At 40.9% G+C, this 15205-nt stretch overlaps 1 protein-coding gene across 4 annotated transcripts in view; it reads left to right on the top strand.

Moving 5' to 3' along the window:
* The first annotated feature begins 236 nt into the window (after positions 1-236).
* Positions 237-15205, top strand: part of RAVER2 (ribonucleoprotein, PTB binding 2) — a 95657-nt gene continuing 80688 nt past the window's right edge. For 2 of the 4 annotated variants that reach the window (XM_073896611.1, XM_073896610.1), the window contains exon 1: positions 237-847. In XM_073896611.1, coding sequence (XP_073752712.1) covers positions 593-847 — 255 coding nt within the window. In that variant the 5' untranslated portion in view covers positions 237-592. The remainder of the gene's footprint in view (positions 848-15205) is intronic. The other 2 variants (XM_025871772.2, XM_073896609.1) reach the window with 1 other exon arrangement.

Raw genomic sequence — 15205 nt, 5'->3', positions numbered from 1 at the left:
TCGAGCACAGAAGGTTAAGGTCCGGAGCCCTCAGGTCACCTCCCCGGGTTTAGGGGAGCCCGAATTGGCGTCGGCAGCCCCCGAGCCGCCCCAGCGCGGGAGTTTCGAGGAGAGCCCGGGGACAGCTGGGTGTCACGTGGGGGGCCGCGCGGGGACAGGCGCCTGGGGTTCGGGGTACCCCCCCCGGGGAAGCTGCCGCCAAGGGGCCGCACCCCCGGAGCCCAGGCCTGGGCGTTCGTCTAAGGCCTTGCGGGGAGGCGAGCCGACCGGCCCGCGGCCGCACAGGTGTCCGGGTGGCGGCGCCCCGGCCCCCACCCGCTGGGCGGGCGGCAGGGATGGGCGCCGCCCGTGCGCGGGGGCCGGGGCCCAAGAGGGAGGTTCCCGCGAGGTGGTTCTCGGGCTCCTCCTCGGCGCTCAGGTTTCCTCTCCCGCCCGCTGGCTGCTGGCTGCGGCGCCGCCTCCCTCCTCCCTACGGCCGGGCCCACTCTGCGGCCTCTGCCCGCCTCGCCCCCGCCCGGGCCTCCTCCCGCTTTCTCTCTCCGCTTCCCCTCGAGCCTCCGGAGGAGCCCGCAGCCGCGGGGCCCCGGGGAAGATGGCGGCGGCGGCTGGAGGCGGCTGCGGCGAGGGGGGCGCGGGCCTGGGCGGCGCGGCGGGGCCGGGGCCGGGGTCGGGGTCGGGGCCGCGCGGGCGGGGCCCCTCCGGCGGCGCGAGCGAGGACGCCCGGTGCCCCGCGCCCAGCGCGCTGCACCCCGAAGAGGTCGCCGCGCGGCTGCAGCGGATGCACCGGGAGCTGAGCAACCGCAGGAAAATCCTGGTGAAAAACCTGCCCCAGGACAGCAACTGCCAGGTACGAGGATAGTGCTGGGAGGCGACCCGTCCCGGGGGCATCGGAGTAGGGCTCCAGCGGGAAGCTGCCCGGAGGCGTCCAGGCTGGTGCCCGGAGCCTTGGAACGGTCGAGGGGAGGAGGGGGGGGCGGTGCGGAGTTAGAACCCTCTGTCGCTTTTGCAAAGCCCCCCGGTTTCTGAGCCTGCGGTTCCCCTGCGAGGGTGGCAGATTGGGAAACTGAGGCTCTGAGAGACGAAGCGGCTGGTCCAAGGTCACGGGAATCCGGGGAGGCTGTCCTTAGCCCGCCCCGCTCTTTTCTTTCCCCTGTGGCCCTTGCGTGTGTGGGGCGAGGAGAAGGGGTCGCGGAGTAGTAGGGGAAATGTAGGTGAAGGAGAGTGGAGGTGAGCCATGCAGCACGGTTTTGGGGGGTCAAGTTTTCAGGGGATGGAGGGTCCCTCCGGGGTCCTCCGGACTTGGGTGTGCCGTGGGGGACGGGGTCACGGGAGACCTGGAAGTGAGTTTTGCTGTTGCAGAAGCACTTGCCCAAGTTTGTATGGAAGAACTCTGTCACCCCCCCGCCCCCCCCCCAGGTTACCAAAGCCCCAGAATGGAGAGGTTATCGCTGAGCTTTGGGGAACCTTGCGGCCACCTCTGCCATGCCAAGTACCGGAGGATTTGTTACTCAGTGACTCAAGGAGGCTTAAAGATAGGCTACTTTGAGTCTTGATCCCGATTAACTGGTAACTGTTGCTTCAAGATTAGAAACTTTGCATCTATTTAACTTTAGTGCCAAAGTCTACATGCTCCTTGTAGAAAAGCGAGAAAATACAGAGAAACACAAAGAAGAATAGAAATCACCTGTTTTTTTTTCTCTACTTGAAGTGTAGTTGACGCACACTGTTATATTAGTTTCAGGTGTACAACATAGTGGACAATTCCATACGTTAGGCATTGCTCAGTACGATGTTACCATCTGTCACCATACAAAGTTATTACAATGTTGTTGACTAGTTTCTCAATGGTGTACTTCGCATGCCCATTATTATTTTATAACTGGAAGTTTGTGCCTCTTAATCTCCTTCACCTGTTTCGCCCATCCCCCCATCCTTCTCCCTTCTGGCAACCACCAGTTCTATGAGTCTGTTTTGTTCTTTTGTTTTTTAGATACCATGTATAAGTGAAATCATATGGCATTTGTCTTTTGCAGTCTGACTTATTTCACTTAGCATAATCCATGTTGTCACCAATGGCAAGGAAATATTTCTGTATCTCTGATACTTAAAGATAGCCATTGTTTAACATGAGATATTATCCTTCTCCCTTTTCCTGTGCCTGTGTATACATAAGTATTTTTGTTTCACCACAAGAAAAAAAAAAGGAGAGACACCATGTCTTTGTACTTCAGGGTTTCTTAATTGTCTAGATGTTTATGTATATTTCATATATAGCTTGAATTTGTGTGGATGGGGGAGGGTGGGCTGTCCTGCTAGTGGCAGATTTGGGCCGATTTATGTAGTTTCTCCTGTAACAGGATACAGGGAATTGCGAGTGGGCTGGCTATTGATAATTGCACGGCAGTTCTTTCATAAGACCCATAAAATAATGAGAGCAATGCCTCATTATTATGTAATTATACCTTACAATAAATGAGAGCATATGACCTTATAATCTATATACATGAGGGACCATTTTGTTTAAGCAACGTAAAGAAGTCTCTGTCAATACAATGTATCTCATCCCTCTTTCAGCTCTTTCCATTATTGTCCACTTCCCATCTGTCAGGTAATAATTTATGACGCTAACTATAAGAACACCTGCAATGGACTGATTTCATAGAAGCAAATTTCCCCTACCCATGCAAGTAGAAGACAGCAATGGGGCTCAGGAAGAGTGATGCCTGGAAGAGGCAGGTGGCATTGAAAAGAAAAAAACTGAAGGAACAGCAGCTCTGTGTATAGATAATCTAGGAAAAAAGAGATGGAGAAGTGTCTTATTATTTTTGTAGAGTGTCACCTGTTTTTATATTTCCTTGCATTCTAAAAATATTTAGATACAACATTCTGGACAGTTGGCTCTAGCCTTGTTTTGCTGTTTGTATCTTTCTCATTTCCCTTATTAAGAGACATGAACAAATCAAAGGGTCTAGAAAAAGGAACAGTTTTAATTACTAGGCATTAATGATGGATGGAGATTTTATGAGAATTATACTGATTTCTATTTTTTGAGATATCCTTTCTCTATTATGAATTTATGTTTGGCCTGAATCTTAGGATTTTCTGTAAGGTACCAAGCATAAACTATTGAATAAAATTGGTATAAGATCTACATGTCTAGATGTCTTTTACTGCCAAGTATCTTAAATTTTTATGTTTAAATTCTTATGCTATGTTTTTTTGAGAATTGAAGAATTTCAGCTAAGCAAAAAAAAAAAAAGTTGTTAGGATCTAGAGATTAGTTTCCAGACTTGTTCTAGCATTTTTCCTATGATGATTTATATTATAAAACATTGTTTTTAATATTTCTGATGTGTAGTTTTAAAATCTAAACATATCAGTGTTTGAGTAGTGTTTTTTCTGTCATCTTCTGTACTTGTATCTTTGCTAGTTTTCTGCTCAAAATCATAACTATGTGGTCTGTGTTAAATAAGTAGAATAGACCAAAGTATGCTAGTTTTTAAAAGCAATTAAAAGACAGTCTTTAATTAGACTGAGCATTGCTATTTTTATCGGCTGAATAAAATGAACATATACTTAATAAAGTTCTAATATTTTCATAAATATATTTTGCAAGGATTTTTTTATATTTTATCTTTTATTTCCCTTCACAATTCTAATGTCTAATTCTAATGTCTTAGTGGCTGCATTTTACTCGACTTAGAAGTGAGGATTTAACTTGAATTTTATGTTGAGCCTTTTAGCATTTATTGCTTGGCTAAACTATTCCTTGTGAAATAACTAACATGGTTTAAGAAAAAGCTACTACTTTTTGTTCAGTTATTAAGTAATCAGGTATTTTAAATATCAAATTCCTGTTCTTTTCTAGAGGACTCTACAGGTTCATTCATTCATTCATTTATACTAGAATATTACATTAAGGATCGAGGCCCTTCCTAACTGTAGTTCTCAAACTGTATAGTGATGTCTCTAGAAAAGTTCCATTGGTAACTGATTAGTAGGAGCCCAATAATACTGTTTTAACATTTTTAAAACATGAGTGTTTCCTTTATTAAACATGATTTTTAGTAATCTTACTCAAATTATCGTTTTTGGTAAAAACAGTTCTCAAAAGCTGCCTCATTTAAGTTACTGTGCCATCCGTCACGGCTGTCTGGTTGGCCGCCTACGCTTTCTCTAATCCTCCTAGCCCTCTGTGTTTTCATAGTCTCAGATCTGGTTCATGTCCCTTTTCATCTCTTGCCCAGACTATTAAAACTTTTCTGTTTATCATCTACCCTCATTATTGTCTGTGTTTCAGCGCATCCTGCTTACTGCTTCCCCTGAGAGAACCCCCCCCCCCCCAGGCCCAAAACCCGAGTTGTTCCTCTCCCGCAAAAAAAAAAAAAAGAAAAGAAAAGAAAGGCTGGGCTCTACATTCCCAGCACTTCTTCTCAAACTCTTCCTCCAATGGCCCTCAACATGTCTCCTTTCCTCAAATTGTAAGGAGTAGTGAAGCTCAGTTAGCCTATCCCAAGAATGAAATTGCTTTGAAGCTTCATGTTCTCCCTGAAAAATTCATATTAATTTTATGTTCTACTAGTAAACTTGGATTTAATGTAAACACAGTGACTTAAACTTCTTTCACTGTCCTCCAATTTTTTTTTCATAAACTTGACACTTATGGAAGATGCACATATTTATCCTCTGATTTTCCATACCATGGAGTGCTCAGACCTTGGTTTGAAAGCACAACATAATAGGATAGAAATCTAAGACTCTAGGCTTTTTGTGACTTGGCCCCTGCCTATATTGCAGTCTCATTTCTTCTTAGTCCTACATTGGATTCTACTCTAGTTTTCTCAAGCTACTTAGACTCCCAAGTACTTCAGGCCACTGTGATTTGGATATTTATAGTAATGTCTTTGAATGTTTATGTTTTGGAATGTAATTGTAGTAATTTATCATGAATAACATTTGTAATAATTATAATTACATGAATAATAACAATGTTAAGAACACTGGTTCTTATTCAGAATAGCCATTGTGAATGTGTGTGTGTGAATAGTCTTTTGCAGCTCTGAACTTAGAATTTTGATTTAAGGTAATGTCCTAATACGTGTTTTTTATTGCCCTTCCTATACATTGTTTATATTTGTTGGTTAGCCTGGTTCTATTTCAAAGAACTGTTAATTCTGGGGTTTCAAAATGGAGAAGACAGTGGCATTTACTCCCTATGTTGTTTGAATTCACTTTTTTTTCTAACACGTTGGGTATGTGTACAGGTGTTTTGTTCTTGTGTTGATTTTAGAATCTGAATGCGATTTTCTTGTGTAATTGAGAGAAAATGTGAAGTGCTTAGGGCTAACAGCCAGGATCCGTAATAGAAGAAACATTCTATTGTCTCACTCTGGGCTTTCATTTCAAAGTACTCTATTATAATGGTTAATTGAGAAGCTTGATGGTTAATTCACAGAGGTCTGTGTGAAAGCATAGTATTATTTACTAAGTACTTTTTAGAATAACAAACCACCTAATGTAGAAAACTCCAGTTGTTTGTCTTTTTAAAAGCTACTTATTCCGGGCGCCTGGGTGGCTCAGTTGGTTAAGCGACTGCCTTCGGCTCAGGTCATGATCCTGGAATCCCAGGATCGAGTCCCACATCAGGCTCCCTGCTCAGCAAGGAGCCTACTTCTCCCTCTAACCCTCCCCCCTCTCATGTACTCTCTCTCTGTCTCTCATTCTCACTCTCTCTAAATAAATAAATAAATAAATCTTAAAAAATAAAATAAAAGCTACTTATTCTTGTTCTTCTTTCATATCGGTCAAAAACCAATAGAATTTTCTCACATACAGTTTGTTTTTTAACAGAGATTTTAAAATATACATTATTTGTTTTCCCTAATACTATATTCAGTAATTCCTGCCTCTTATTGTATTGGGCTCTTGTTCACTTTCTCCTAATAATACTGGGATATTTTTGTATTTTGAAATTATTTTCCTTATCAAGAATGCCATTTTGCTTACTTCCAAAGGTTACTTTTCATAGTGTAGTTTACATGACTTAAAAGTTATTTTCTAATGTAATCAGAATTTCATGATGAGTTGTACCCCTTTTCTGCATGTTTTATTATGCTTCTCCCAATGTAACAAGGGCACCGAAAGCTGCTAGAGGAACATCTTCTAGATTTCTGGGTCGCCGCTGGCTCGGTAAGTTTCTTGTCTTGGCAGGAATTCTTGAAAAGTGTTTCAGCAATGCTTATTCTCTGATCTGAAAAGATACTTGCAAAGAGCAGTACTTTGTGGTCAGCATCACAATGCTGCGTGTTAACAAGCAGCCCAAAGAAGTCTCAGGTGATTTATAGGCCATTTCCTAATTAATGAGTAGGTTATGCTTATAAAGTATTTTTTGGAGTTGTACCACATTTTCCCATAGGAGAATATGGCAGATGGTATTTGGTGCTGTTGGTTAGCCTTTTAACAATGATTTAAGCTACGGTGCTTCTGAAGTTTAAGATTACTCTAAATAGTACCATAACTTCTAGAGCTTTGTGCAGGAACAGAGACACTCCCAGCTTCAAATCATTGACGGGTACACCTGTGCCTTATGTCAGCATGCGAGAAAAAGCTGTATTTAAGGCAATTGTTCTTTAAATAAACAAGATTCTGAACATCGAGGAAGCAATAAATCATCTCTGATTGGAAGGCTGTTGCTGAAAGGGATCCCTCTGACCCTCTGAGTTTTGTCTCTTACTACTATTTGCATTTACCTTCCCTACCTTAGAGCCGGCTGTCCTTAGGAGCTACCAGAGCCCACTTCTTATTTGTGGGCAGAAAGTTTTATGCTTAGGTCTACTTAGACTAGCTGAAACAGGCAAGTAAAGGAATGTTATTTTTTTTTTTTAAGATTTTATTTATTTGAGAGCAAGAGAGCGAGGGCTCGGGAGAGGGGAGTGAGAGTGAGCTGGAGCAGGGTGAGGGGCAAAGGGAGAAGCAGATGTGGGGCTTGATCCTGGGCCTGCGGTATCATGACCTGAACTGAAGGCAGATGCTTAACTGACTGAGCCACCCAGGTGCCCCAGGAATGTTAAAATGTAGATAAAACAAAATTATCGATAAATTTAAATATTCTATAAATGCTTATCTGAAACCTTGGCTCTGTTTGTATTTTGTGGGCTTAGGGAGGTAATTGCCTTACTCTGTGCATTGAGAGGGGTAAGAAGTGAGAAGTGGGAAAGTCAGAACACTAGTCTGATTATTTTGGCTTTTACTTATCTGCAGAGGATTGTCCTTGGCTGCTGTGCTGAATATCTTTCATATGTTCCTCCAGATCTGTCTCCATCCTTCTTAGCTGCTCTGTGTCCTGGGAGGCTTATCTTACTGTGGATTACATTAAAAAGGCTCTCTCCTCCTCTGGTTTCTAGGTTGCATTTGGCCAGAGCCACCAGTGGGAGATCAAAGGGTGACGGAGAGATAGATTGGAGAATTTATTCACCCCATTCCCTTTCTGCTGGGATACCTTGAGTTGGCTCTTTCCTCTTTCAGAGGTCACGGTTCTTTCCGATGGTGCTCTCCATGCAATTAACGATCTCAGGGCTTTTGTAATCATTGTCCTTGCCTCCTTAGGTTTAGGGGTTATAGGGGACTGTTGCTAACCGTACGTAGGCTTTTTTTAAGCCTTTGTAGGTAGTCTCTTTAAAAAATCTCTCCAGTTATTTAGTTTTTGAGTATGCCATATGTTTCTGGCTGAGAACCTGATTCTCTCACCTACACAGTCTCCTTTCTTTCTCTTGTCTTTCCTAATAGCACCCAGATTTTCCTTTGAGGCTCTACTCTTCCCTTGTTATTTACTAACTTACATGGTTTGGGTCGATTTGATAGAGATTACCCCCATCTGTTTGGGTGACATAAAACAACAAACAGCGTTCTTCCCTTTTGGCATTAGAATTGGTTGAAGTATGGGCAGTAACCTGGCCCTAAGCCAGTCAGTATGTCACAGTCCCTTGGCCATAGTGATTGTTTCAACCCAATATAATAAGAAGCTTAGGACTTTTGTTTGCTTGTTAAGGTAGTGGATTCTCTTTCCTCCCACTGGATATGAGTGCAGAGACATATTGCTCTGATTTCAGCTGGCAGTCTGAGGACAGAGCAGACATCCAATGGAGGACTGACCCAAAGGGAAAAAAAGTAGAGAAACTGGACTGGAGCCCTGATCAAACTATATCTGAAACTTACCTCTGGATTTCATAGTTATACAAGCCACTAAGTTCTTTTTATTTCATGGATTTCAAGTTGGGTCTCATGTTACTACCAACCAATAGTATCCTAATACAGAATTTTGATTTAAAAAAAAAGCGTAAAATCTCAGTATTGGAAAGGATGGTAGAAAACATTTTATCTAACTTCTGCTTACTATGTAAATCTAATTTAGAGTTCTTGACACATGAATTCTTGCACACTTTTAACGCCTTTACTTTTAAAGACATCACTGCTTGGTAAGTTATTCTACTCCATCTTCAGACAGCTTTGTTATAAATGCCTTATTTATACTGAATATATAAAATTAATTTCCCTGAAATCCAACTTCTCTCCTCCCATAATACAGAGAATTTATGGTATTCATTTTTAACTTATAGCTTCAGTTCCTTCAAACCACTAGTTTTTAGGATATAAGTCCAACTTCAACTCCTTCAAACCACTAGTTTTTAGGATATGAGTCCAAATTTCCTCACAGTCTTGTTTTCCCCTGGAAACACACCATTGCCACTTTGTCATTGTATCCCTTAAAACAGGAGCATGGTTGTCTAATTGAGATCTTCCTATAATCCCTCTGCCAGAACAAATTTCTCTTTCCTCTGGATATCTATAACAACAATAACACATTTTGTTTATTGAATACCTATTATTGCCAGACACTGTACATTGTATTTTGTTTACATTGTACTTAATCCTCATTTCAAGACTGTTAGATCAGAATTTCTCATTCCCATTTCATTGATAGGGAAACAGATACAAAATTAATGCCAAGAAGTTTGCCCAAGGTCATTCAACTAATTAGCAGTAGAGTTTGGAAAAGACTAATGTCTGTTTGATTCCAAAGCTCATATTCTTATCCTACTCTGTATTATAATTGTAATTCCCCTTTGCACACATTGTAATGTGTTTCAAACGACAGGGATTGTGTAATACTTACCTTTGTATCACAGATATTTCACCTAGAACCTGACACACTGTTCCAAGGGAAATTTAAAGCAGAAGGGACTACCCACCTACTTTGTTCTAAAATGTTAGATTTCTATTAATATGTCTGACACACTGAAGCCCTCAGGATTGATTTATAAAATGAACAAATTTTGCATTGTAAGATTGTGCTGGCTTTTTTGGCAGTGATGTTACCCCACTTATCATAATTCAGTCAACTATTTATGACTTATGAGTAGGTTGTAAGCCATAAACCCTCTCTCCAGGAAAGTGCTGATATTCATAGACACAACAATTTGCATGCAATTTCAAGGGATTATGGATCTCTTGTAACTTATGCCTGATCTCACTGGAGAATTCAGACCCAGGTTGAGAAGTGCTTCCAGGCGAATGTAATTTGATCATGTTTGTGGTACTTCACCTGAGTAGAGATCACTTGAGCAGATCCAGAGGTGCTTCTTGAAGAGTTTTCATCAGAAACTGTTGGGAGCCATATTTATGCAAAGGTGGGGGGCTCCTTCACCTGGGCAAGAATATAAATCAGGCTCCTTAATTTTCTTTCTTAAAAAAAGTCAACCGTTTGATGTAAAAGCTCATTGTTCTCTGGTGACCCAGCAGTACCAATTGATGTTTATAGGCACTGTGCCTGGCACAGAGGTTTACAAGGGATTGCAGTATATTCTTTTCCCCCTAATGTTTATTAAATGTCAAAGATGGTTTCTCTTTAAAGAATGTCTCTTTAAAACATGGGAAGACTGATGTGCTGTTCAGTGTTCTTCACAATAAGTATTTATTGATAAGGAACAAGTTTCTCTCTTTTGTTAGATTTCTGAGTCCCTAACTGATTGTGAGCCCCTAAACTTATTTTTTATGCATTTCATGTTTAATTTTGTGCTTACTATCATTATCTTTAGGTGTGTGAACTTAGTCCTCACTTCCCTACGCTTGTACATTTTCTTTGTGTTTGAAGCTTTCTGTTAAATGTTTGTTACCACCTGAATGCCAAAATAGCATTAGATTTCATTGAATCTGTTTGTGCCTGTATTTCTGTGTGTAAACTTTGCCTCTCATCCTACTACCTTGCCCTACCCCGTCAGACCCTTTTTGCCCCAGCCAATTGGGTTTTATATCTTTCCCCCTCAACCCACTACTGTGATTATCTGCTCTTAGCTCCCAGCTTGCTTTTATTTCCTGGACTTTGTATTTTCTATCACCCACAAGTTTAACTGCTTGCTTTTGATTCCAGATTAGTCTCCATGACTCTGACGTTCAACCCTGTGCACTTTTTACAGCCTGATCTAGAGTAAAGGTAATGGCAGTAAACAAGAACATGTGAATCTGTGAAGTTTTAAATTTTGAGATAATCTGAAACTTACAGAAAAGTACAATACAAAGAACTTTTTCCCCCTCTGAACTGTTTGAGAGTGAATACTGACATGCCGCTTTACCACCCTGAGTACTTTATTGTACAAAATTGAACATTGTCTAGCATAGCCACATCACTACCATCAAAGTCAGAATAACTGCCACCTAATCCTTGGATCACATGTAAGTTTTGCTAGTTGTCCCACGAATGTCTTTCATAGTGAAAAGATCCAGTTCAGAATTATGTATTGCATATAGTTGTGTCTTTTTAATATTCTTTAGTCTGGAATAAGTCTTCAGTCTTGGCTTGACTTTTATGACCTTGACCCCTTTGAGGATGATAAGCCAGTTATTTTGGGTTTTTGTTTGTTTGCTTTTTATTAACATATAATGTATTATTTGTTCAGGGTACAGGTCTGTGATTCATCAGTCTTAGACAATTCACAGCACTCACCATAGAACATACCCTCCCCAATGTCTATCACCCAGTCACCCCATCCCTCCCACCCCCCTCCACTCCAGCAACCCTCAGTTTGTTTCCTGAGATTGAGAGTCTCTTATGGTTTGTCTCCCTCTCTGGTTTCGTCTTGTTCCATTTCTCCCTCCCTTCCCCTATGATCCTCTGTCTTATTTCTCAAATTCCTCATATCAGTGAAATCATATGATAATTGTCTTTCTCTGATTGACTTATTTCGCTTAGCATAATACCCTCTAGTTCCATCCATGTCATTGCAAATGGCAAGATTTCGTGGGGTTTTTTTGTTGTTGTTTTTTGGGGTTTTTTGAAGGCTGCATAATATTCCCTTGTGTATATATACCACATCTTCTTTATCCATTCATCTGTTGATGGACATCTTGGCTCTTTCTATAGTTTGGCTATTGTGGACATTGCTGCTATAAACATTGGGGTGCACGTGCCCCTTCGGATCCCTGCATCTGTATCTTTGGGGTAAATACCCAATAGTGCAATTGCTGGGTCATAGGGTAGCTCTATTTTCAACTTTTTGACGAACCTCCATACTGTTCTCCAGAGTGGCTGCACCAGCTTGCATTCCCACCAACAGTGTAGGAGAGTTCCCCTTTCTCCGCATCCTCGCCAACATCTGTCGTTTCCTGAATTGTAAATTTTAGCCATTCTGACTGGTGTGAGGTGGTATCTCATTGAGGTTTTGATTTGGACGTCCCTGATCCAAGTGATGTTGAGCACTTTTTCATGTGTCTGTTGGCCATTTGGATGTCTTCTTTGCAGAAATGTCTGTTCATGTCTTCTGCCCATTTCTTGATTGGATTATTTGTTCTCTGGGTGTTAGAGTTTGATAAGTTCTTTATAGATTTTGGATACTAGCCCTTTATCTGATATGTCATTTGCAAATATCTTCTCCCATTCTGTCAGTCGTCTTTTGGTTTTCTTGACTGTTTCTTTTGCTGTGCAGAAGATTTTTATCTTGATGAAGTCCCAATAGTTCATTTTTGCTCTTTCTTCCCTTGCATTTGGCGATGTGTCTAGGAGGAAGTTGCTGCGGCTGAGGTCAAAGAGGTTGCTGCCTGTGTTCTCCTCAAGGATTTTGATGGATTCCTATCTCACATTTAGGTCTTTCATCCATTTGGAGTCTATTTTTGTGTGTGGTGTAAGGAAATGGTCCAGTTTCATTCTTCTGCATGTGGCTGTCCAATTTTCCTAACACCGTTTGTTGAAGAGACTTTTTTCCATTGGACATTCTTTCCTGCTTTGTCAAAGATTATTGACCATAGAGTTGAGGGTCCGTTTCTGGGCTCTCTGTTCTGTTCCATTGATCTATGTGCCTGTTTTTGTGCCAGCACCATAGTGTCTTCATGATTACAGCTTTGTAATAGAACTGGAAGTCCAGAATTGTGATGCCGCCAGCTTTGCTTTTCTTTTTCAACATTCCTCTGGCTATTTGGGGTCTTTTCTGTTTCCATACAAATTTTAGGATTATTTGTTCCATTTCTTTGAAAAAAGTTGATGGTATTTTGATAGGGATTGTGTTAAATGTGTAGATTGCTCTAGGTAGCATTGACATTTTCACAATATTTGTTCTGCCAATCCATGAGCATGGAACGTTTTTCTATTTCTTTGTGTCTTCCTCAATTTCTTTCATGAGTGTTCTATAGTTTTCTGAGTACAGATTCTTTGCCTCTTTGGGTAGATTTATTCCTAGGTATCTTATGATTTTGGGTACAATTGTAAATGGGATCAACTCCTTAATTTCTCTTTCTTCTGTCTCGTTGTTTGTGTATAGAAATGCCACTGATTTCTGTGCATTGATTTTATATCCTGCCACTTTACTGAATTCCTGTATGAGTTCTAGCAGTTTTTGGGTGGGGTCTTTTGGGTTTTCCACATAAAGTATCATATCATCTGCAAAGAGTGGGAGTTTGACTTCTTTGCCGATTTGAATGCCTTTTGTTTCTTTTTCTTGTGTGATTGCTGAGGCTAGGACTTCTAGTACTATGTTGAATAGCAGTGGTGATAGTGGACATCCCTGCCATGTTCCTGACCTTAGGCGAAAAGCTCTCAATTATTCCTCATTGAGGATTACATTCTCTGTGGTTTTTTTCATAGATGGCTTTTATGATATTGAGGTGTGTACCTTCTATCCCTACACTGTGAAGAGTTTTAATCAAGAAAGAATGCTGTACGGGCGCCTGAGTGGCTCAGTCGGTTTAAGCGACTGCCTTCGGCTCAGGTCATGATCCTGGAGTCCCGGGATCGAGTCCCACATCGGGCTCCCTGCTCGGCAGGGAGTTTGCTTCTCCTTCTGACCCTCTTCCCTCTCGTGCTCTCTATCTCTCATTCTCTCTCTCAAATAAATAAATAAAATCTTAAAAAAAAAACAAAGGAAGAATGCTATACTTTGTCAAATGCTTTTTCTGCATCTATTGAGAGGATCATATGGTTCTTGTTCTTTCTTTTATTAATGTATTATATCACATTGATTTGCAGATGTTGAACCAACCTTGCAGCCCAGGAATAAATCCCACGTGGTCATGGTGAATAATCCTTTTAATGTACTGTTGGATCCTACTGGCTAGTATTTTGGTGAGAATTTTTGCATCCATGTTCATCATGGATGTTGGTCTGTAATTCTCCTTTTTGATGGGGTCTTTGTCTGGTTTTGGGATCAAGGTAATGCTAGCCTCATAAAATGAGTTTGGAAGTTTTCCTTCGATTTCTATTTTCTGGAACAGTTTCAGAAGAATAAGTATTAAATCTTCTTTAAATGTTGGTAGAATTCCCCTGGGAAGCCATCTGGCCCTGGGCTCTTGTTGGGAGATTTTTGATGACTGCTTCAATTTCCTTACTGGTTGGTTATGGGTCTGTTCAGGTTTTCTCTTTCTTCCTGCTTCAGTTTGGATAATTGATACATCTCTGGGAATGCATCCATTTCTTCCAGATTGTCTAATTTACTGGCATATAGTTGCTTATAATATGTTCTTATAATTGTTTGTATTTCCTTGGTGTTGGTTGTGAGCTCTCCTCTTTCATTCATGATTTTATTTATTTGGGTCCCCTCTCTTTTCTTTTTGATAAGTCTGGCCAGGGTTTATCAATCTTATTAATTCTTTCAAAGAACCAGCTCCTAGTTTCATTGATTTGTTCTACTGTTCTTTGGTTTCTATTTCATTGATTTCTGCTCTGATCTTTATTTCTCTTCTCCTGCTGAGTTTAGGCTTTATTTGCTGTTCTTTCTCCAGCTCCTTTAGGTGTAGCGTTAGGTTGAGACCTTTATTGTTTCATGAGAAAGGCTTGTATTGCTATATACTTTCCTCTTAGGACGCCTTTGCTGCATCCCAAAGATTTTGAACAGTTGTGTCTTCATTTTCATTAGTTTCCATGAGATTTTTAAAATTCTTCTTTAATTCCTGGTTGACCTGTTCATTCTTTAGTAGGATGCTCTTTAGCCTCCATGTATTTGAGTTCTTTCCAACATTCCTCTTGTGAATGAGTTCTTGTTTCAAGGCATTGTGGTCCAAAAATGTGCAGGGAATGATCCCAATCTTTTGGTACCAGTTGAGACCTGATTTGTGACCTAGGATGTTATCTATTCTGGGCATGTTCCATGAGCACTAGAGAAGCATTTGTATTCTGTTGCTTTGGAATGGAATGTTCTGAATATATCTGTGAAGTCCATCTGGTCTACTGTGTCATTTAAAGTCGTTATTTCCTTGTTGATCTTTTGCTTAGATGATCCGACCATTTCAGTGAGGGGGGTGTTAAAGTCCCCTACTATTGTATTATTGTCCATGTGTTTCTTTGATTTTGATATTAATTGGCTTATATAATTGGCTGCTCCCATGTTAGGGGCATAGATATTTACAATTGTTAGATCTTCTTGTTGGATAGACCCTTTAAGTATGATATAGTGTCCTTCTTCCTCTCTTATTATAGTCTTTGGTTTAAAATTTAATTTGTCTGATACAAGGATTGCCACCCCAGCTTCCTTTTGATGTCCATTAGCATGGTAAATTGTTTTCTACCCCCTCACTTTCAATCTGGGGGTGTCTTTGGGTCTAAAATGAGTCTCTTGCAGAAAGCATATCGTTGGGTCTTGTTTTTCTATCCAATCTGATACCCTATGTCTTTTGATTGGGGCATTTAGCCCATTTCCATTCAAGGTAAATATTGAAAGATATGAAT

Source organism: Callorhinus ursinus, unplaced genomic scaffold, assembly GCF_003265705.2.
Source record: "Callorhinus ursinus isolate GAN/ISIS: 27379988/994484 unplaced genomic scaffold, GSC_fseal_2.0 scaffold9, whole genome shotgun sequence".
In the NCBI taxonomy this organism is placed as follows: Eukaryota; Metazoa; Chordata; class Mammalia; order Carnivora; family Otariidae; genus Callorhinus; species Callorhinus ursinus.
This window is presented reverse-complemented; position numbering and strand designations above follow the sequence as displayed.